Genomic DNA, 22,323 nt, shown 5'->3' on the forward strand with positions numbered 1-22,323 from the left:
AGATGTTTTATTGAATATAAACCAAATACAATTGAATGGAGTGGAATATCAAGATATAGCTGCGGATGTGCTAATGGACTGAGGACAATTGGTTGTTATTCACACAAAGCTACAATAATTTTTACCCGGCGCATGGACGATATTTGACTAAAATGCGCTGGCCAACAGCAAAACTTGATACTTTATTCAATAAAGACAACATCACTTCTGCAATTGAAGATAGCGACGAGGAGTTGTCACAAATTCATAAGAAGATTTATATCATTAGCAGATTAATATAATTGATATATTTTTTAATAGTTTATAATTAAATATTAACATTGAAGTTATTGAATAAAGAACAATTACTTTTATATGAGTGTTCCAACTTTAGTCTGTTGTTTTCACTAGTACAGTAATCGCAAAAGTTCTGTATTTTATCATTTCAAGAGTTAAATCACCCTGATTAGAAAATACGATTACTGTCAACTAAAACTGTTTTAATCGTTTTATATCGATTGAGTGAGAAATCTACCTTCCATTTCGGCTGCTGAATAGCCTTTTTTAAATTCAAAGCAGTCATTTGATGTAATAACTGCTGAAGTTCATCGTTATTCTGTTGAGCGTCAGAAAGTTCTTGCGACGTGATAGCAGTAGATACTGCTTCGACACGTGACAATGTGTCAGCACCAATATTGTCGGTACCCGACACATGTCGAATATCGATGGTGAACTGACCGATAAAATCGAGTTGACGAAATTGCCAAAGCGATGCTCTTTCGGTGCGCTGCTTGTAAGCATGTTGAAGCAGTTTGTGATCAGTGTAGATTGTAACATGCCGGCCTTCAAAGATGTGCTGAAAGTATTAAACAGCCTCGTAGAAGGCGTTCAACTTGCGGTCGTACGCCGACAACTTTTTAGTTGACGAGGATACTTTTCGACTGAAAAATATCAGTGGTTGCCAATTTTTATCCACTTTCTGTTGTAAAACAGTTCGAATACCTGTTTGGGATTCGTCGGTGACTATTGCCCAGTCAGCATTGATTTTAGAGTGCACTAACAAAGCAGCATCTGAGCGAGCGCGTTTAGCTGATTTAAAAGACTCCTGAAGTTCAGTTGTCTAGTTGACTGGAAGAGAGCCTTTGACTTTTGGTCTTTTCAAAATTTTATTCAACAGTGTAAGAATTTCTGCAGCCTTCTTAATGAACTTCCTATAGAATTTCACCATGCCGAAGAATTGACAAAAAGCTTTTACAGTTGTAGGAGGCTCGAAAGTGACAGTTGCCTCAGTTTTCTCCGGTAACGGCTTGATTCCATCTTTTGTGATGAGATGGCCGAGAAATTTTACTTCCGGTAGTCTACACTGGCATTTTGGTACGTTTATTACCAGTCCGTGTTCACGGAAACACTCGAATGAAATTTTCAGATGCTCCATGTGTTACTTTTCGTCGTTAGATGGGATTAAAATATCGTTGACGTACGGAAAGTAGAAATCAAGGTCGCGAGTAACCTCGTCGATGAATCGTTAAAAAGTTTGAGTCGCATTTTTAAGCCCAAACATCATAAACTGGAACTTAACTAATCCAAAAGGCGTAATGATCGTCGTTTTCGGCACGTCCTCTGGTGCAACTGGTATTTGCGAAAATGCCTTTGCAAAATCGACGACTGAAAATACATTTTTACCGAGTAAAATTCGTGGCATATTTGTCAAGACAACGCTACGAATATTTATCGACAAGCGTTCAATCATGGAGTGGACGATAATTACCGCACGGCCTCCATTCTCCTGATTTCTTCTGTGTTTAATCAAGTAGTGAAGCCCAGGTACTGTAAGACGGTCTGCAAATACCTTCCTCGATCATTTCACGGAACTCAGCTTGTCTAATTTTAAGCTTATCTGGAGCCAGTTGCTTTTCACGAAACTGGCGGTCTAGGCGACGTTCGTATGTGATGCACCGATGAATGTTTTTTCTTTTATCGTAAAGATGGATCGGGTCGAGTAATATTGGCAAATTCTCTCAATAATTCTATATTATGCAGAATTACCATCGACTGCTTTGATATTTGTATCTCCTGATATGTGGGAATTTCTAGGTGTATATTTTTGCATTTAAATGTTAATTCGTTCCAAGAAATCGTATTCTGATCCATTTTATTTACATACTTTTAAATGCGAATAACTAAAGAACTTTTAAAAATTTCGGAAGCTTGAAAAGAAATAATTTGTAGGAAATAAAATGATCTACAAAAAATGTCTTATAACATTTTAAGATAAGTCTGATAGTTTCGCCGAAAAAGTCAAAGAATATTGAAATTTACTATGGATCTGAATTTAAGAGCAGATCTTCAGATAGAATTTCCCCGTTGACATAACCTATCAATTTTTGGTGGTGCTAAAAAAAAAATGTTGTTTTTGGACACACTTTAATATACACATACATATATATTTTAGACTGTTTAAAAAACAACTATTTTCTTTTTTTTTTTTTTCAAAAATTCCACGAAAAATATTGTTCGAGATGATGAAAAAAAATATTGTTAAAGTTTGAATTCTTAATGCTAATATTAACAACCGCCTCAATGTAATTTTCGGTTTCCTATTTAAATAACATGGGAAAACTTTTGTTTTAAATTTGAAGATTTATCACTCACCAGGAAATCAGTGTATCGAAAAAATCAATGTATACTTTAATTGAAAATTAAACGTTCTACAAAAATGGTTTCTTATCATTTTTCAATAAATTTAATTTTTCAAAAGTTATTCGAGGTCAAAGTTGGATTCATAGTAAATATTAATATTATCTGACTTTTTTGGCGATACTTTCAGAGTTATTTTAAAATGTTATAGGACTTTTTTTGTAGATCATTTTATTTCCTGCAAATTATCTTCTGTCAAGTTTCTGAAATTTTTGAAAGTTCTTTAGTTACTTTCGTTTAAAAGTAAATAAATAAAATTGATTAGAATACGATTACTTGGAACGAATTAACATTTTAATGCAAATAACTAAAGAGCTTTCAGGGATTTATAAAATTTTTGAGCACATAAGTTGTAGGATGTACAAACTTTGAAAAAAAATTTTTCCCATGTTATTTCAATTTTTATTTTTTATTTAAATTATATAAAGACTTTGTTAAAATTAAGATATTAAATAGTAAAAAATGTAACCTGCATAGTAAATTTTGAAATGAGACAACACTCAGCGTTGTTGTTTGATATAACAGCTACCAAAGCTCGATATCTTGTTTTTGGATGTCAGCAAGCTCTTACGTAGTGATCACAATGGATACTTCCTCCACTTGTGATAGTGCATCAGTGACAACTTTGTTATCCAACACATGCCTGATGCCTATCGTAAATTGACCGATACAAGGTAATGGTAAATTTTCCATGCTGAAACGTTCCTCGTACACTGTTTAAAAGCATGCAGGTACAGTTTGTGATCAGTGTGTATCATTACAGGCTGGCCTTCGAAAATTAACGGGAAATGGTTTACGGTTTCGTAGGTTAGCTGTAATTATCGATCGCAAGTCGATAATTCTTGAATCGACGGCTGTAAGTTCTGGCTAAAGAATATCAACAGTTGCCAGACGTTATCGACGCGTTATTAAAAAAACTGCGCTAATTCTAATTTCTGATGCTTCGGTAAAACTGCCCAATCCTCGTCTGCTCTTGGGTGCACGAGGTGTTGGATCAGCGGAAAATCGTTTAGCTGCGTTAAATGCGTTTTGCAATTCGATTGTCTAGTTTATAGGTAACAATTTTTTCATTTTCGAATTTTCCTATACTTTGTTAAATGGCGACAAAGTTTCCGCAACGTCTTAATGAACTCTCTATAGAAATTTATGATGCCAAAAAATCTAATTGAGATTTTTAATGAAATAATGTATTGGAACAAAAGTTTTTTTAAATTTCGACTTCAGACCGTCTACAATAACTATATTTTTATGAGACATAAATACCTACAAAATATTCTTTTGTCATTTTTGTAATTATTATTATTTATTGTTCTTAGGCAATTTACGACATGTTGGGTGCATGCTCAAGTAATCGGCCAGCAGATAGTGCAGAAGAAAGAGCCAAGAACATCTTCGCAAAAATGGATGAGAACAACGATGGTCAATTAACGCAGGATGAGTTCCTCAAAGGATGTCTCCAGGATGAGGAACTTTCTAAGATGTTGGCTCCATAATTTTAATGCATCTCAGTCAGCTAATATTTAAAATTTCACATCAGAATTTCATGATCTATTCAGTGATAATGCTAACCGCTCCAAAGAACAAGACATAATTATCGATGTTGCATGCACGTTTCTTTAGCATATTGTTCTTGTGTAGTGGAGCTATTCAATTTCATTGATGCGTAAAAATTCACGGACATGTGTTGACCCGGATATTCGTATTAACGATATGTGATAATACATCATTTATATATGATGTATTGGATTAGAGATAATAAGCTCTAAACCATTGAAAATTGTATCAATTTTTATTTCAAACGACACTTAACTCATTCGATACTTAATTTAACTTGATTAAACTTTTGAAACTTCTATTGCACTGACAGTATTACTATCAACTTACTACTTTTTCTAATACATATGAAATAAATAACTATTCAGTTCATAATAATAATAATAATAATAATAATAATAATAATAATAATAATAATAATAATAATAATAATAATAATAATAATAATAATAATAATAATTAAAATAATAATAATAATAAAAATCATAATAATAACAATAATAATAATAATAATAATAATAATAATAATAATAATAATAATAATAATAATAATAATAATAATTTCACTACTATTAATAGTATTTTCATAATTTTTTTCATAAATCTTGTATCTTGTGTTATCACTAAGCCAGTAAATTGAATTTTTTCGAATATATTTTTTTGTTTTCCCAAATTACGGTTTAATATTGATACGAGTAATTCCATTCATTTTTTATTTATTGCGTTTCATCATGCTGCTGTCAGGTGCATGCTTACCAAATTTCAATGTACATTGTTTTTCCCGGCTTCTATATATTATTTATTGTTCGATATCCGTAACAATTAGATAGATAATTAAAATATTTTATGTAGTTTAAAGTGCTCATAAAATATTACCAATAAATAGAATGAGCTTTTATTAAATTTTTTATATGAAATAAATCAAAGAAAGTTTTGCACTTTTTTTCGTACGAAAATGTCATATTAATACAAACATAAAAGTTAATCTATAAATGCATGTTAAAACAAGAGCATAAGGAAAACGAAGTAAATAATTATCTGCACGAAAAGTAGTAGACGATGAATTTGTATCAGGTTACTTCATTTAAAATAAACCAATGTATTTCAGTGGTACTATCAAGAATTCAACGCTTTCCATATACTTGTAGTTTATGACTTCTATCACGATGTTATAAGAAATAGTCGAATCAATTTCATTTACTATTTCTTTTCATAGTTATGACTTGTGAGTGAGTTAGAGAATCATCATTACATGATTATTCATAATAAACTCATACGTATAGTTATTAAAGTGCATGATAAATAGCACTTCTAATGCCCGATTTGTATAGACTTTTAACTTGTCTTTAGTGGTCATCAATAAGGTAAGCGTAATAAATTCAACTGACATTTTGTTTTTATAAGACTTAACTTATTATCTTTCTAATCGATAGTGGACTCTGGTCGATAATATATGGTCTAAAAAAAATTTCCGATTGCTCAAATAATTTTTTTTATTGTTTTTAAGATTCATTGAAATAATTCACTAATCATGTAATCTCAAACCATTTGAACCTCGGTTAGAGTTAACAATGTACTTTTCTTATTATTTTTTATTTTTTTTCATAAATATTTTAAAAATCTACGTTCAAAATATTTTGAAATTCTAGTAAATCAAGAAATTTCAGTAATTCTATTTTTCGCAACGGTCTTTTTCGGGACAAAAAGTAAATATATTTCGTAAAAGATATTGGACCATTATTTAACGCATGAAGACTGTTTACAAAAAAACTTTTCTTAAACATTTTAGGATCAAAAAGCCTTGTTACAAAAACTTTATTTTTTAAGCAAAATATTTTTCAAGTCATGCGTTATAAATTATAGGCATTCTTTACAGTTTAATGATTATGTAGGTCAGGTTTAGGTAAATTTCTTTCACTATTGTCTTATCGGCTTAGTCTGGCTCTGTTGTCTAATCTCAGAATCGCTTAACAAAGTGCAAACGAGAAATATCGTGGCATATTAAAAATGACAAAATATTATATCTGACGTCCGAAACCATTAGCTATTCATTTATGTAATAACACAACTACTTCTGTATTTTCATATTGAACTAATATTTGTTACTTTAATCTTAATATAAACTTATATAAAGTAAAATAAGTATTGACTTTCGTTTTTTGAATGAAAAAGTAAAAAATAGTTTTCTTAAAGAAAATCTTTTTGTTCTCACCATTACACAGAAAAAAAGTATATCTTGACTTAATAAATTTTTTGCTGCCGCACAAATATTTTTTGCAATTTGAAATAGAAACAAAAATTTTCTTAGTTCAAAAATTAATTTTTTTAAAATGTAGCCTTCTTCATTTGATATATTCTTTATTATTAAGCCGACATAGAAGATATTCATTGAATTAAGTAATATTTTCTTAAAGTGATAAAAATGGATTTTTCGCCTAACGATAAAATCAATCGTCCAAAAATTAGAAAATTTTTACTTTAAAAATAGTTAATTTTGAATCAAGATAATCTGTAAATATAGCCAAGTATAAAAAGTGCTCAATTCAAGAGTAAGAAATATCTATGTCACTTGTTGTGTTGGAACGTAGATGTATTAGACCAATGGCGACTGTCCTCAGCCCAACGCATATTTTTCTTTTTTTTTTTTTTTTTTTTTGTTTTTTTTTTTTGGAGAAAAATTGCTAAACTATACTAAAGTGACAGTAGATTTCGCTCAAAATAAAAATGGTCTCGAGTTGAAATTTTTTTTCTTTTAATTTCGGATCCGGAAAATTATAAAACAAAAACATTTAACTGTCACAACACAATATTAACTGGATATTTTAATACATATTTCCTGTGCAATGTACTGCACGTACACATACTTTACTGCGTTACACATGGAGAAATTATGCTTGTTTAAAATGTTATGGTGTCATAGTAAAGCCGGACCATGTTGGTTACCTGACAAAAATTGAAATAAACACATGTGAAAATTACCATGGCCATAGTGAAATTCACATCAATTATATCAACAATTACAGTAACTATTGTAAATTTTACTATTGCCATAGTAGATTTTATAATGTGTTCAATTCGATTTTCGTCAGGTGGCCAATATGGTCTGGCTTTACTCTGACACCATAATATATCAAGCATGAATAATTTCTCGGTGCAGCATTTAGTATTTATAAATGCAATTGTTAGATTGGCTGTGTGGCTCACTCGATATAGATAAATTAAACGAAATTTGGCATAGGTTCTAATAACTTAACTGGTAGAGCACTAAGTGCGTAAAGCAATTAGTCTGGGTTCGATTCCCATTTCAGGCTATCCGATGATTTTTCTCAATTTCTCTATAAAGTCTTAATTAAAAAGCTTCTTTTCTTATCCTTTCTTAATTTTTGACGTATCTTAACTTTCTTGAAAAAGTGGGAAACGCTTCACGTAAATTTTCTGTGTGATATGTTCTGCATATATACAAACTTTCTTGCGTCACAGAATTCAATATTTATACTCTGTTATGTCTAATCAAAAGTATAAAGACATATTTTCAAGAAGGGAAGTTTTTTTTTATTCGAAATATTTTATCTTCATTGAATAAAACAGTTATATTTTTTAAGAAGATATTTATATCAGATTAAGCTAATAGTTACGTTATTCAAACTTATAGTTTATTTAATGCAAAATTTTTATTTTTTCATTCCGAAAAAACATTATCGTCTTGAGTCGATAAAATCGTGTTCTTCAACTGAAAGTAAATATTCTTCCGCAACACACAAAATTTTTGTTGTCGGATATTGATACGTATATATATTTATATATATATATATATTGAGGCAAGGTACTACACCTACAAACTAGAACAGAAAAGAGTGGTGTTTCAATAGTTTTTTTTACTTAGTGAAAAACAGAATAAACTTAATTCAATATAAATCTTTAAAAATTAAGATTATTTTACTTAGATTGAAAGTTAATCATTTTTAATTCAATATTTTTATTATAGTCGAAGAAGATGTTTTAAGATTAAAAAGTGTAACTATTTACACCAAGAATATAAAAAATGAAGATAAAAATTATCTTGGGTCAAGTCAACCTTTTTTTCTGTGTAAATATGCGACAAAAAGTTACTCATTGTAAAATAGACAATGAAAAGGAAAATTATTCATCAGTTATATTGTACGAAATCGAAAATTCAATTAATTTTATGTGACAGTACTAATAGCAAGCAAAGACAATCGAAATGATAAGTATTTTGAAAGTCATTTTTATAAATAGCAACAGATCTTGCATTTTAAAATAGCAAAATGAATTAAAAAGAAATGCAGTTTATAGATATTTAAGAACAGAAAACGTAAAATATAAAGATTATGAGCTCATAGCAGCAGAAGTTGAATAAATGTGGGCAGAAAAAAAATTATAAGTATGTATGTGAACTTTTCTCCTGAAATTCATTATAATGCACAATGAAGATTATAAAGCTGAAGTTAAAATGAGATAAATTTGAGTGACTTCGACATTTCACTATGGAGGTGATAAGGTGTATAATTAATAAAATTATTCCATTCAAAAACAGAAAAAAACTAAGTGTATGACTATTTATAGAATTTAGTACGTTACCTTAATATATTTAGAACTACGCATTGATTGATATTTTATATAGTAATAGACAGTAAAATAATTTATATTAAAAAACTCTTATTACTGATTATGGATCTTTTATATCTCTTATAAAGAATAAGTTCTTTTTGAATAAGATATAAAATTTGTTTAAGCAAGGGCAACAATACGGTGAACATCATGAGAACTAGTATCTTTTTTTTTAATTTAAAGAAAGAGTATGATATTTAGTTTAATGTTTTTTTTTATTTAAATTTATTAAACAAAAATTCATCAAAATATTGAAAATATAGAAGAAAATTTGATTTTTTAAATATTTCAATAGTTTAAAAATACTATCTAAAAATTACAGTTTGCTGAAAGTTCATTAAAAATTAATCAAAATAAATTCTGACTCTAAGTAAGTAAAGATTAAAGAGTTTATTTTTTTTTTCGTACACAAAATAGCGTCACTCAGAGTCAAAATTCAAACAATTTTTCAACAACAAACTTATGCAGTTTAATTTATTGTTTAAAAAAAAAAGGAAAATAAATAATCTCCCTTTAAGGAGGTTCTGGGGAAACAAGTGAGTCAAAGTAGTGTCTGAATTTTTTTGTTTACTATTTCTATCTTTGTTTTTTCTCTCAGCTACTCCCGCGACGTTTCCAAACCCTCAATAATATATTTCTCTGTCGAAGAATAAGATTAAAAAATAAAGCATCTTCAATGATTTAAATAATTACAACGGTAATACTATATTCTTAAAGTGTTATCATACTTTACAAATATTCAATTTATGATATGTAGTTTTTTATTTTCTATACTTGGGAGGTTAGTAATAAAAAAAAATAGAATAAGTCATGACGAATGCTTGCCAGGCGTAAGGGTCTGTGCATAAAAACTTTGAAAATGTCATTTTTAAAACTTTTTTTTCTAAGAGACTAGGCGGTGGATCGTGTCCAAATTCTGAGAATACATTGATAAAATACTCCTTTATATATATACTAAGTTTCAAATCTTAAAGTTGAAAAATTATTTTTGCATTAGATTCGCTCGAACCTCCTTAATCCTTTAATGCTTGGCCTTGAAACCCTACCAAGGATTCGAGTGAAGAACTGCAAGAGCGGGGATAACTCTGGGCATGGAAGACAGTACCTTAGTCTGTACAATTGGCATAAGGGATCAAAAAATTTAAAATTTTTTTCATAGCACACATCAGCTTGTATTAAATGAAAATATTATTAATGTAATAGAAACGTTAATTTATTAATTATATATTATAAAAATCGAATATATATTGATTATTAATAATAAGAACAATCAATATAAGTACAATTATTCTAATGACTTTACATTACGGATGAACATACTTAGGTTAGCACCATATAAACAAAATTGTCGTATGTATATTCCGTATATATTAGCTACGGCACTCTCACAACATGAGCACTGAACTAAAAAACAGAAAGAGGGAACTCATCGTATTATTTTTTGAATGAACTAATTTGAGTAAATTTAACTATCTATAAATTTACTGATTATTCATCAAATATTTAATCTATTAAAACTGCGGTATATTTACATTATATATTTTAACGTAAAAATTTAAACTCGTGGCTCATCATAATAAATTCACAAATAAAATACTAAAATTATATCAATTTGGTGACACATGACAAAATCTGAACACTTAACACCTGTCCACCGATTACTTCCCTCATCTTCTCCAGACCCCGATGGGTGCTAGCCGATTTTTGTTTTTCGGTATCGGTAACCGATCTAACCGTAACTGTAAATTTAAAGCCTAGAGTCTATATCTTTTGGAGACGAGCTGAGTGTCCGGTGGTGGCAGTATAGCCCGGTGCGCTCAGTATTCTAAGATATGAAAATAGGATGAACGTATGTGCAAGGTGCAAGAAATCGTTTATTAAAAAAATAAATAAATAAACTAAGAGATAATAATAGAACGTGGGAGGGGCACTGAACGCCATAAATAAAAAGAAAGTTCAGCAACACACAGAGGACCCTGTCCAGAACGACGAACTCCACGATATTTGGCTGTCAGAGCACGATCCCAGAAGCCGCAACCTTCAAAACGGATTGATGAAGGGCTGTAATCGGGGCCCGCTTTGGTGGTTCGCTGACTCACTACCACTCGCCAACGGCTTTCAAAAATTTAACTACTCCGTCCATTTGTCTCAATCTACTGCTCGGCTCCAATCCCCCGCTTTCTAACGCGCTTGACTCTTTCTTAACCGCTCTCACATTCAGGCTTCTTTATCCATCCGTTTATACCCATACATACAAGGCGCTGATCCGTTAGCCTTTCCGTGATGTCACTCTCCGTGAAACCCGAAGCCAGTTTATTGCCGGCTTTCTCAAACATCGCAAACGAAGCCTGCCATTTCCAATAACTATACACGTACCCTAAACTGACTCCGAACTCCAACTCAAGGGGACAGTGACATCTCAGTCACTCCTTTGTGATTACCACGTCTCCCAGAGGGCTAAGCTTACGCCTAGTCGTCATCACTGTTGGGGAGATACGTTACTTCGGTCCGTATCCACGACTCAGCTAGGCGTACCGATATGGATCCGTGCTCCATCTCACAAATATTTCTAAAAACCCGACGTATGATACACATGCTTTTGCTCACACACTCCATGCACTCAATTCTCCATCAGAAAAACCTATCTCCGTACACTTACCGACAATGCATCTAACTGTACATACATACTCACATTCACTTGATACTTAATTCTCCTTCTTCAGCAGTGTGACGTCACAATATATATTCTAACATCAGGAAAATTCGACGCAGACCCGTGGTTTAAAAATGATTTGAAAATAATTAAAAATTATCCGATGAGCAAATTCTAGAGCCATCTATGATCAAAATTTCGACTTTGACCGAGCAATCAATCGGACGCATTCATTGTGATGAGATTCAGTTGAGACATCGAATATAATGGCTACGTTTCGTGCTAAAACATTTTCGATTCCCGATCAAAAAGAATAATTTGAATCGCAATTAATAATTATTACGTGAATAATAATTTGAGTATTTTTGTAAACAATAACCAGAGTTTTGTGAACAATTGATCAAGTTGAAGCCTCGGCACAGAACAAATTAACGTGTGGGTGATCTACGTATAAGACCGTTTTGTGTTGAACAAGTGAAGTGAACTGTTCTAAGGTTTGACCAATGGTATAGATTTATTAATTAATGAATTGCGTATGATAATTTAATGTTATAATTTGAATGAGTGATCGAAATAAAATTAATATTACATTATTTTATTTTATTCGTAAGAATTTTACGAATTACGGATTATACATATCTTATTCGTTGCGGTATTTTAGCCTTACCGTGTACGAGATTCTGACGTCACTCGTCGAGTAATTTCGCTAAGATATTACCGGTGTAAGGTACCCACAGGTAATAGGGCCTAAGTTACAGAAATGATATTTAAAATAATCGCCTCTGCTCAAGGCCACTCTAGTAGAAGGGTCTTACATAGAGATGTTACGACAAATATATACAGTTCCGATACCACGTTCCCTGTCTTCTATATTTCATCATCCGTTGAATAAATTTATTTCGTCGAGACATTTATTAAGAGAAGTTCGTTTGCCCAATCACTGCTAGCAAGATGGTAATTTGCGTAAATAGGAGAATTATTTATAATTTATATCTGCATGCGAAATAACGACTACCAAGTCGATTTTTATTAATTAATTAATTAATAATGTCGGTACAAAGTCGATATCGATTTAATTAATGCATCGAAATTCGAATCAATGAATAAATAACAATGTCGGTTGTAGGATAATTACTTATTAATTATTTAAATGATTATTATCGGTCAATTACAATGGCAGTAGTATCCGCTGGCTAACTAGCCGCTGTAGGCTTACTCGACAGCAATTAACAACTTTTTCTGAATTGTTCATTGACATCTCGGTACTTAATTTTATTCACAAACAATATTACTGTCGTCTAATTCGGCCGTGGCATTGACAGTGGCTATTGATGCCAATTTTCGGTATTATAACTTGTTTTGCTAAGCAAGCTGCTACATGATGACAAAGTCGGACATTTCTGCATTTGGCCGAATGACTATTTTTGGTCATTATTTTGATTGCATTGCAAATGACAATTAGTTGAACCGGATTCAATGTACACGTTGAATAGCGGTGTAGTCCTCTTGGGCTTTGCCGGCAGGCAAGCAAGTACCTAGATACTAGACTACGGGTATCAACTTACAATAAACTTAATCTCTAATCGAATACTGATCATTAGTACTATTATTATTATCGAGCTCTAGATCTTTCTCCTATCAGGTTGTCAACATGAGTGCATATTTACGTAAAAAATCATTAATATGAAAGCAGTGATCAGAAGAATCGGTCAGATTACCTTTTTGGTAATTACGAATTGTCAAAATGATATCACTTTACATTATTTAGATAATATAAGGATTTTGGAACAAACTGAGTGACCACGTGTCGACGTCAAATTATTGTACTAAATTCATCATGTCACAAAGTATATATATATATACATATTTTGGTGGCCAAAAAAAAACCGACTATTTTTATTTTTCGATCTCGCATGAAAATTTGTTGGCTTACGATGTTTTAAGGAGTCTCTCAAAGAATCAGCTCAATAATAAATTTTCAGAAGGTCACTCACGAATTTTGAAAATATCAAAAATGATTGAAATTCGGATTTTTTATTTGAAAATTTTTTCTTTCTCGTTGCAGCAATAGTTTATATTTGTAAAATCATGAGTATGCTGGAAATTTTAGGCCGAAATTTAAATATTTAAACAGCGCTCAAGAATTTTGAATGTTTCCGAGTGCTGTCTTTTGGACGTTTTCGAGCGACCTTTGAATATTAATAATGAAGCATCTCGATTTTTTCACTATCGATTTGCATCACAATGAATGGAAATATAACTCGAGAAATAGAAGTAATAATTTATTTAAATATTTTTTATTTTTTAATTCAATTTTAGGTTTTTTCGCTTATTCAAAATTTACCGAATTTTATTGTTCAAGACTGTCCTGTATATTTTTGGCTATACAAAAGTTATATTCTACTGAAATAACAATAATTGAGTTATAAAAAAATACAACAACTTATTCAAACTATTAGTTACATATTATCAGTTAATATTCAAAATTCTTGAGCGTCGTTTAAATATTTTAATTTTGGGCTGAAATTAACAGCATAGTCATGATTTTACAAATATAAACTATTGCTGCCACGAAAAAGAAAAAATTTTGAAATAAATAATCGGAATTTCAATTATTTTTGATATTTTTAAAATTTGTGAGTGACCTCTTTAAAATTTTTTGTCTCGCTGATATTTAGAGAGGCTTCTTAAAACATTGCAAACTAACAAATTTTCATAAGAGACTCGAAAAAAAAAATAGTCGGTTTTTTGGGTCATCCTAATATGTATATTGTAGTAATTGGTGACTTATAATTTATATTACTATGATGATAACACACTTAAATCAGAAATAATAACACCGCAATTAACAGCAATGGACTGACCTATATATATTGTAAGATGTGGAAAAATTTGACGCCTAACCGTGATTAAAAATTACTTTAAAACTTATTAAAAGTTACCTGGTCAGCAAATTATGTGAGAGGATATATGATCTCTTTCTCGAATAATTGAACAAGGCCAAGCCTCGACAAGAAAGTGATTAACGTCTTTTAATGATATCCCGTGTTTCGTCAAGATGTTCTGTAGACCGCCCGTGGAAAAGTCGGCAAAGCAAACAGTACGCGATTAACGTACAAGTGTCTCCGAACATTACGTGGACAAACGAACAATCTTCGCTGCTAACTCCGTCGCAAGTAACCGTCCGAAATTGAAATACTCTGTTTGCTTTGCCTGTTACACTGACGAATCAAAAACTACCGAACAACATGGACAATTACGAACAATCGTCGGACCAACGTTAGAATTTTTCGACACAACGACTGCAAATCGACGTTCTACAGTAGCAAGTAGCTACTGAAATCCAAGTTTTACGACGTCATCAATGCTTGAAAAACCAGCCGAGTGGATCACCGATTGAACGGTAAATCAAGTTCACGAGACTTTAGTAACACTAAATAAACACTCGAATAGAGCTATTGACGATTTACGTGACAGTTTACTATCGTGCGGATAGCTTACAACGTAATCCCGACACGAAATTATGCCGCTTCTTGATCGTGAAATGATGGATTTGATTGCACAAATATCCCGCAATGAGGGCCACAATGTAGTGGTTAGCAAGTGTAGTGTAACTGCAAGCACTTCGATGATCGTGACAGTATCCAATACGTCCAGTGCGATGCTAATGATGGATATCACTCGAATGCAACCGATCTGATCGATTCCGTCAACTACATGACCGTTACTGTCGACCGATTTGGACACTGGTCGCACGAGACCGATTTCGACTTTAGAAACGCATGGAATAATCATAGGTAAGCCGCTGCAACGACGGACGATGCATGTTCCTCATCGTTATCAGCCAGCGATGCTGGAACACGTTGCGAACTGGCACTTGAAGTTTTCAGGACCCGAACATGATCGTATCGAGACGTTCCCGTCACGACTGAAAGAATGCTGAGAGACATCTGGTCTCAATGACGCTGATATTTTGGCAATTATACCATTATTATTGACTACAGCTGCTAAGACCTGATGGTTTTTCAAGAAGTTCCAGATTGACATGAATAACCAATCCGTCATCGAGTTACGAATACGTTTTGGTGAACCTGTCTTCAAATGGTGCCTACTCGGTGATATCGTCAACCGAACGCAAAGTGCGTTAAAACCCGGCTTGAACTATTTAGATGATCTGATCTTTATGTGGTCTTGAGTATCTAGACAGTTGCCGTCGGAGTTTCTGTTGAATTTCGTCTTAAACGGTCTGAGATCGGCGAATCATTCAGCGATATGACGATCCGACTTGTTCGACTGGATATACGAGCTAGCTCGTAAATCTGACATTTCGCAAAACCGATGTGAATCACAATACTCGATACCTCCGGTAGTAAGCGTGATTCCGGAATATGTTCATCATGAAGATCGGTACAGTGGCTCCGAAACAAAACTCCGCCACTGGAATTCAACGAGCCAATTTCACACCCGACCTGAAACTACGTGGTAAATGGTTCAATTGTAACAAGATGGGTCATGGACATCATGGCTGTCCGAAACCTCTCCGAATATGCTATTGCTAGTAATGTGGTGCCAAAAATGTCCCGAACCCGTCGTGCAGGGCCTACAATCAATACTGGTCAAGATCCAGAAATCAATACTGATCAAGGTACAGGAAGTGTTAATAAACAGAGTTCAAGGTTCAACTTGTTGAAGAGACCACCATCGAAGGATCAAGAATACCGACTAAAGCGACGACCAAATTTTTCGTATTTTCGAATTTTGAATAGTTACCCGTTAAGCAATATTTTAGAGCCATCCATGATTGAAATTTGGAGTTTGTCCAAGCATTCTATTCTACGCATGGATTGAAGGAGTTTCGTTTTGGATTTCCAACGTAACGGTCGTATTTCACGTTTGGACCAAGTTCGATATCCAATCAACGAAGTACTGAAAGTTTTTTTTTGTTGAACAAACGGAGTGCATTATTGTTCGTTTTTTTAACTAACGGATATTATTTAATTGATTACGTATGATGGTAGAACAATTTAAACGAGTGACCGAAATAAAATTTATGCTATATTATTTTATTTTATTCGGTTCATTTCAGAGCATTGCGGATAATCTGTTTTTTATTCTCTACGACCTAACCTCATTGTTTATGTTCAGAACATGTGATATGTGTTGACAATATTTTCTATTATTGTAATAAGTGAAATAAAAATTTTATGAAATGAATAATTTTGTAAAGAATATTTTGATGGAAGAAATTTTTTATGACCCTTGTCTTTGATTTTTATCAAACTAGATTTATTCATTTTTTTTTTTACGTAATTTTCAATATAGAAACAAATTCACTATTTATTTAGAATTTTTTTTGTTGTTTACTTTTCCGGAGTTTTATGCTGTAATGGCCGTGAAATACTAAGTAAAATGGCGGCATAAGAAAACTTTCTTAATGTCTATAACGTGTCCCCGCCAAAAACTTAGCTCAGTACTCTTAGTAACTTACTAAGTTTACTATAGACTCAGTTCGGCCGAACTCACCCATTGTATTAGGAACCTTAGAATTCTGATACGCCAACTGGCGTCTAAAGCTATAACTACTCAAAGAAAGCTAACTTATGAATGTTAGACATGTGTCTATATGTCTATCAGCTAATATAAATACTAAATTGTCTCGAAAATAATTGTGTTTCTATAAATTAAAAATAGTTTTCGTTTAATTAAAAAAAAATTTCCAATTCATAAACATGGAATTTCCATAAAAAACAAGTAAAAATAATATACATTATTTGTATGGTTATAAAAGTCGTGCTTCTAAAAATGACAGTGTTCGCTTTTTCATGTCCCTCGAAAAATTGCAAACGTGGTTACTTTGAAAAATAAAATAGATCAAGAAGGAAAATTCGACCGGTCTGATGCTTGCCGGTATTAATCAAACAGTTTAGCTACCACGTGCTTACATGAACTATCAAACCAATTTAACAAGAAATACTCATACCCACGATCCTTCCACCTTTGAGAATTTTACTGTTTATTTTATCCGGATCGTCTCGAATACTTGATGATTGAAGATAGACAGTCATAATTTTTAAACAATTATTGTTCTCACTAACCTTACCAAAGTTCAACAAGTGTCCGTGATTTATTATATTTTCCTATATAAATATATTTATTAATTTAAAAAATAAAATAGCAATTGTCATTTTTTCTTTAATATTATATTATTCTAATTATTGAAATTTCTATAACTTGGGAACTATGGACTTTAGCGACTTGACTCATAGGACTTTTTTTGAAGGGAATAAAATTTCCTATAAAATTTCCATTAACATTTTTGGTGGGCATTCATTGGTTTACGCTCTGCAAGCCAATAGACGCAACGGACGCAACGGACGCAAGTGAAACAGCTGGAATAACAGCTAAGTTACTATAAGCTCTTTTGAAGAACAATAAATGCCCTACAATTTGCGATCAAAACCGCGTCAATATCATAAAACGCAGCTGAGTATTAGAAAGTTAAAAAAAAAGTAATTTAATTTACGTGTATTTTAAATGGGAAATCTTTGAAGTCAAATGGAAAGTACTTAAGATTGGAATTAAGAGCTCAAACTTGGTAGAAATTTTTGTTTTAGCATGAAAAACAATATTTTGTTTGATGAGCAACGAAAAAAATACTTTTGCCGGAAACGGAGCACCCTAATATATATATATATTTATATATATACATCCTTGCGACAATTCATCCCTTGACAACTTATCCCCGCGATAATTTATACCTGCGACAGTTCATCTTTTGACGACCAAGTTTCAACAATTTATCTCTTATTTTTAACACTCCAAATTGAAATTTAAAAAATTTTGAATAAAATCAAATTAAGAAAAGAAATGAAGAGAAAAAAATCGTTTTTTTTTTTTTTTTTTTTTTTTTTTTGTGAAAAAAGAGCATCTTAATAAAGAAGTCCAGGGGCCTAGTGCAATTTTTCACATTTTTTTATGTGTAGGTATATTTTTGTAATTGCAAACACACAAAATTCGTGAAAAAAAGGACGCTATGTTTCACACCTTTTTATGTGTGGGTATATTTTTCTAATTGGACGCACACAAAATTCGTAAAGAAAGGGCGCTACGTTTCGCACCTTTCTATGTGTTGGTTTTTTCGTAAATGTACAAACCGAATTCGTGAAAAAAGGGCGCTATTTTTCACAGTTATTCGTGTGTGTATATATTTCTGCAGTTACCTATATGCACAAAATACATAGAATCGTGTCCACGAATATTATATTTTTTTTTGTCGATTTCTTTGCCCGTGTTAAAAATGAAAAAAATTATGCTCTCAATATTATGAATGTATTTTTGTAATATTTGGAATTTCTATCTGGAATATTAAAATTAAGAGATAAATTGTCGGGGATGAGTTGTCAAAGGATAAACTGTCCCAGATTTGAATTATTGCGTGGAAGAGTTGTCAGGGGATGAATTTTCTTGGGACGAAAACGCAGTGGACCTACATAATCATATCAACCTTCATATATAATTACGTATGATATTATATATAATTTTGTCTGGTTATGTCTAACTAGTACTCTATATCAGGAGCAATAGATGAAGATATATGTTGGTCTATACGTGATTAGATCTGATCAGATCTGACTAATTTTATCTTCTCTTCAATTTTTTTTTAAGTACATTTTATTGAATTGTGTTTTGAGGATATTTCTTCTGGGGATCGAGAATCATGGAATAATTATCCACTTGTTCCATCCTTGATGATTTTCTGCTCTTAAAGCTAAAGTGCTTCGATTATATGAGATAAATTGAAGGGAGATCCTTGTTCGGTATGTCTTCAAAAGAACAGCGTCTTTCTTGATGTATCTTAGCTGGAAATGCAAAACGATGAGATAACTGTTTACTGGGTGGCAGCGACTTTTGAGTTTTCCGAAGGCAAGAGGTGTAATTGCGAAGAAGTTGCTGAGAGAAATGACTACGGTCAAAGTGCATATCGTTCCAAAGACTATTCAATCTGGCTGTACAGTCACTTTGCTCCGGCTCGCTGTTTTCATAGCACATGAAGCGATCAGCTCGTAATTTCTCCAACCACCTATAATTATTCCTTTGGTTGCTCTTCCATTGATATTGTTTTTTTTAATTATTTGGTTTGGCTATCATTTGAACCCTAATCTCACACGTGTAATTTTTATCCTTTGTCTGTCGGTCTGATCTCTCTTTCGAAGTTGGATTGATGGGCTTGAAAAATATTTTTGTGCGCTTCTTCTATCAATTATTGATTTGTACCTGTATACTTCCAGAGAGTTACGAACTGATTGATAATTTTCAGTCTTTTATTTTATATTTTTTTTGAAGTATTCTTAATATACTAAGATTGATTTTTAGACTTTTATGATATGAAAATCACTAAACTCGAATAATACAATATAGCACTTAACATTGAATAACAATTTCATCTACTTTTAATGATTATTGCGATTTAATATTAATAAAATATACTCGTAAAATAGTAATGCAAGTTATCATATAACCATCTTTCCAATAAACATATAGTATTAATTAATGTATCTCGTTTTTTTTTGTTATAGAGTTGATAAAAAATAATTGGAGTAATAAAATTGCTGGATCTCAATAGTATTTAAAACTTGAATATCTTCAAAGTCTCTTTTGCACAAAAAATTGATAGAAACTTATAAAAAACGATTAGTTTTGAATCGTAAAACGATCGTTATCTATAGGACGAATTGGACGAATAAACATTTTTTTATAAAAAAGGCTATCGTAAATCATCGATTTCATTGGTAATTATATTCAATCGTAATTTTTTAATCAAACTTCTATAGAAATGAATAGTACTCAGTGAGGATATCGTGTTCTATGGACAGAATAATAACAAATCTCAATCGTTCTGTATGAAATGAGAAATCTTGTAATAATTTATGATAAGGTGACGTTAACAATTTTGTACTGATTTATGGTGAAATAATTATCAATTTTTTTTTAATCGGACCTTATCTTGAAAACTGTATAGAACTCATGTATCGTTCGATAGAGGAGATTGAAGTTATAGTTTCTTATGGTTTATCAATGATAAAAAATTAATTCAATATCTCAGAATTTTTTTGGTTTTTTCTATTTTTACTTTTTAGAATATATTTTACATTTTTGAACTTAAAGAATATCTTATCTATAAAATATTTTAATTGATCTTTCGTCTCATGCGGTAATGTAAGGTACCCGCGGGTAATAAGGCCTGTCGGGTAATAAGGCCTAAATGACAGAAATGATATTTAAAATAACCGCCTCCGCTAAGGGCTACTCTAGAAGAACCCAGACAGCATTCAAGTCGGAATGACTGCTTTACGACGTCTTTTTGAAGGCGACCTCAAGAAGTCTTATAATGACTTCTTAAAAGTGTCATTTTTAAGAACTCTTAATTTATAGTTCTTGAAGAGTCCGTAAATAAAACGTAAGTTTTGTGACGACTAAACATATTCTTTTTTAAACTTCTTTATGAAGTCAAAATTAGGAACTCCTTAGAGACGTCGTTGTAAATTCATACTGAACTCTTATTTGCGAAGTCAGAAAAAAGAACTCATTAAGAAGTCTTTTTAAAGACGTCTTACTGAGTTCGCTAGGTGGCTCATTCGACATATTGAGAACTTCTTGAAGACTTTTTTAAGATATTGATGAGACGTCCAAATCATAAATAGGAATTCATTTTGAACTCATCAAGATGTCATTTTGCTATCTAGGAAGGGTCTTACATAGAGATATTACAACAAATTTATAGAATCCCGATACTACGTTCCCCGTCTTCAAATTCATTTTTTAATAACATTTTGATTTAAGCTTATTGTTCAACTACGGTTAATAAATGTCAAAAAAAAAATTCACATTTTTCAGAGGCATTCTACAGTGATCTTTTTTAGTTTCGTAATGTGTTAATGGTTTTGTATTACTACGTGTACATCTATATTTTAAATATAGTGTAAAATGAGCGAATAAACTAAATGGATCTGGTTTAGGCGAGGTTGGTTAAACAATTAAAAATTACACAGATTTTGTCACTAAATAAATTATAGATTTATTTACACTTATTTACACTTAAAAATTATGAGAATTATGATTAATAGCGAATGCGACTAGATAAATTATACGCGATAGCGAATGCAAACTCAAAGATATAATTCACGTATAAAATTGACACGTGGTCAATAGCGGTTAAGTCAATACTAATTAATTAACAATTAATTATTGTCACAAGAACAATTTATTTATTCTCAATAAATAGCAGCCTTAATGTACTGTCTAAATATCGAGGATAATTTAGCGTAGCGATTTAGTTATAATTTTACACAAATTATTTACTGAAGCGGTTCAAGCACGAGGTTGCAAGTAGCAAACACACGTTGTAGAAACTCTGAGCGAAGCGGTTAGACAGATAGTTGTAGAATGAATAATGGTAGCGTCGTTGAATCGTCGAGAAGCTTGGTGTCGACGTGGCAGCTTTGCTACATATAACGAATTTTCCTATTGGCTTAAAAGCGCGCCAACAGGTATCAGTTGATAGCGAACTATCTCATAGGCTGACCAATATAAAACGAATTTTGTGATTGGTCAGCTTGTAGCGGGTTCTCAGGACGTCTTGACACGATCCTGAGTTAGAAATTGTATGTGCCGGGCCCAAATAGCGAGTGACCCGGCACTATTCTGACCTTCAGTCAGTAGCGAGCTCGGCTTCTCCCGAACCGAGCGGAAATGCACGAAGCTTGATTTAAATTAATCAAGCTCGTGACTGAACATATAGATATAAATGGAAT

General features: G+C 31.9%; 2 protein-coding genes across 9 annotated transcripts in view; both read left to right on the top strand.

Moving 5' to 3' along the window:
• The window catches only part of LOC103577664 (neuronal calcium sensor 2), a 93,544-nt gene extending 88,962 nt beyond the window's left edge, over window positions 1-4,582 (top strand). For all 7 annotated transcript variants that reach the window (XM_053738837.1, XM_053738838.1, XM_053738836.1 and 4 more), the window contains one exon: window positions 3,993-4,582. In XM_053738837.1, coding sequence (XP_053594812.1) covers window positions 3,993-4,169 — 177 coding nt within the window. In that variant the 3' untranslated portion in view covers window positions 4,170-4,582. The remainder of the gene's footprint in view (window positions 1-3,992) is intronic.
• Window positions 1-22,323, top strand: part of LOC103577665 (neurocalcin homolog) — a 122,470-nt gene that overhangs the window by 88,920 nt on the left and 11,227 nt on the right. The window contains exons 1-2 of one of the 2 annotated variants that reach the window (XM_053738832.1): window positions 4,789-5,594; window positions 20,089-20,301. The gene's annotated coding sequence lies outside the window, so the exon portion shown is untranslated. Of the gene's footprint in view, window positions 1-4,788; window positions 5,595-20,088; window positions 20,302-22,323 lie in introns of those variants that run through there. The other variant, XM_053738835.1, reaches the window with a different exon arrangement.

The sequence above is a fragment of the Microplitis demolitor genome, chromosome 4 (genome assembly GCF_026212275.2).
Source record: "Microplitis demolitor isolate Queensland-Clemson2020A chromosome 4, iyMicDemo2.1a, whole genome shotgun sequence".
NCBI lineage: Eukaryota > Metazoa > Arthropoda > Insecta > Hymenoptera > Braconidae > Microplitis > Microplitis demolitor.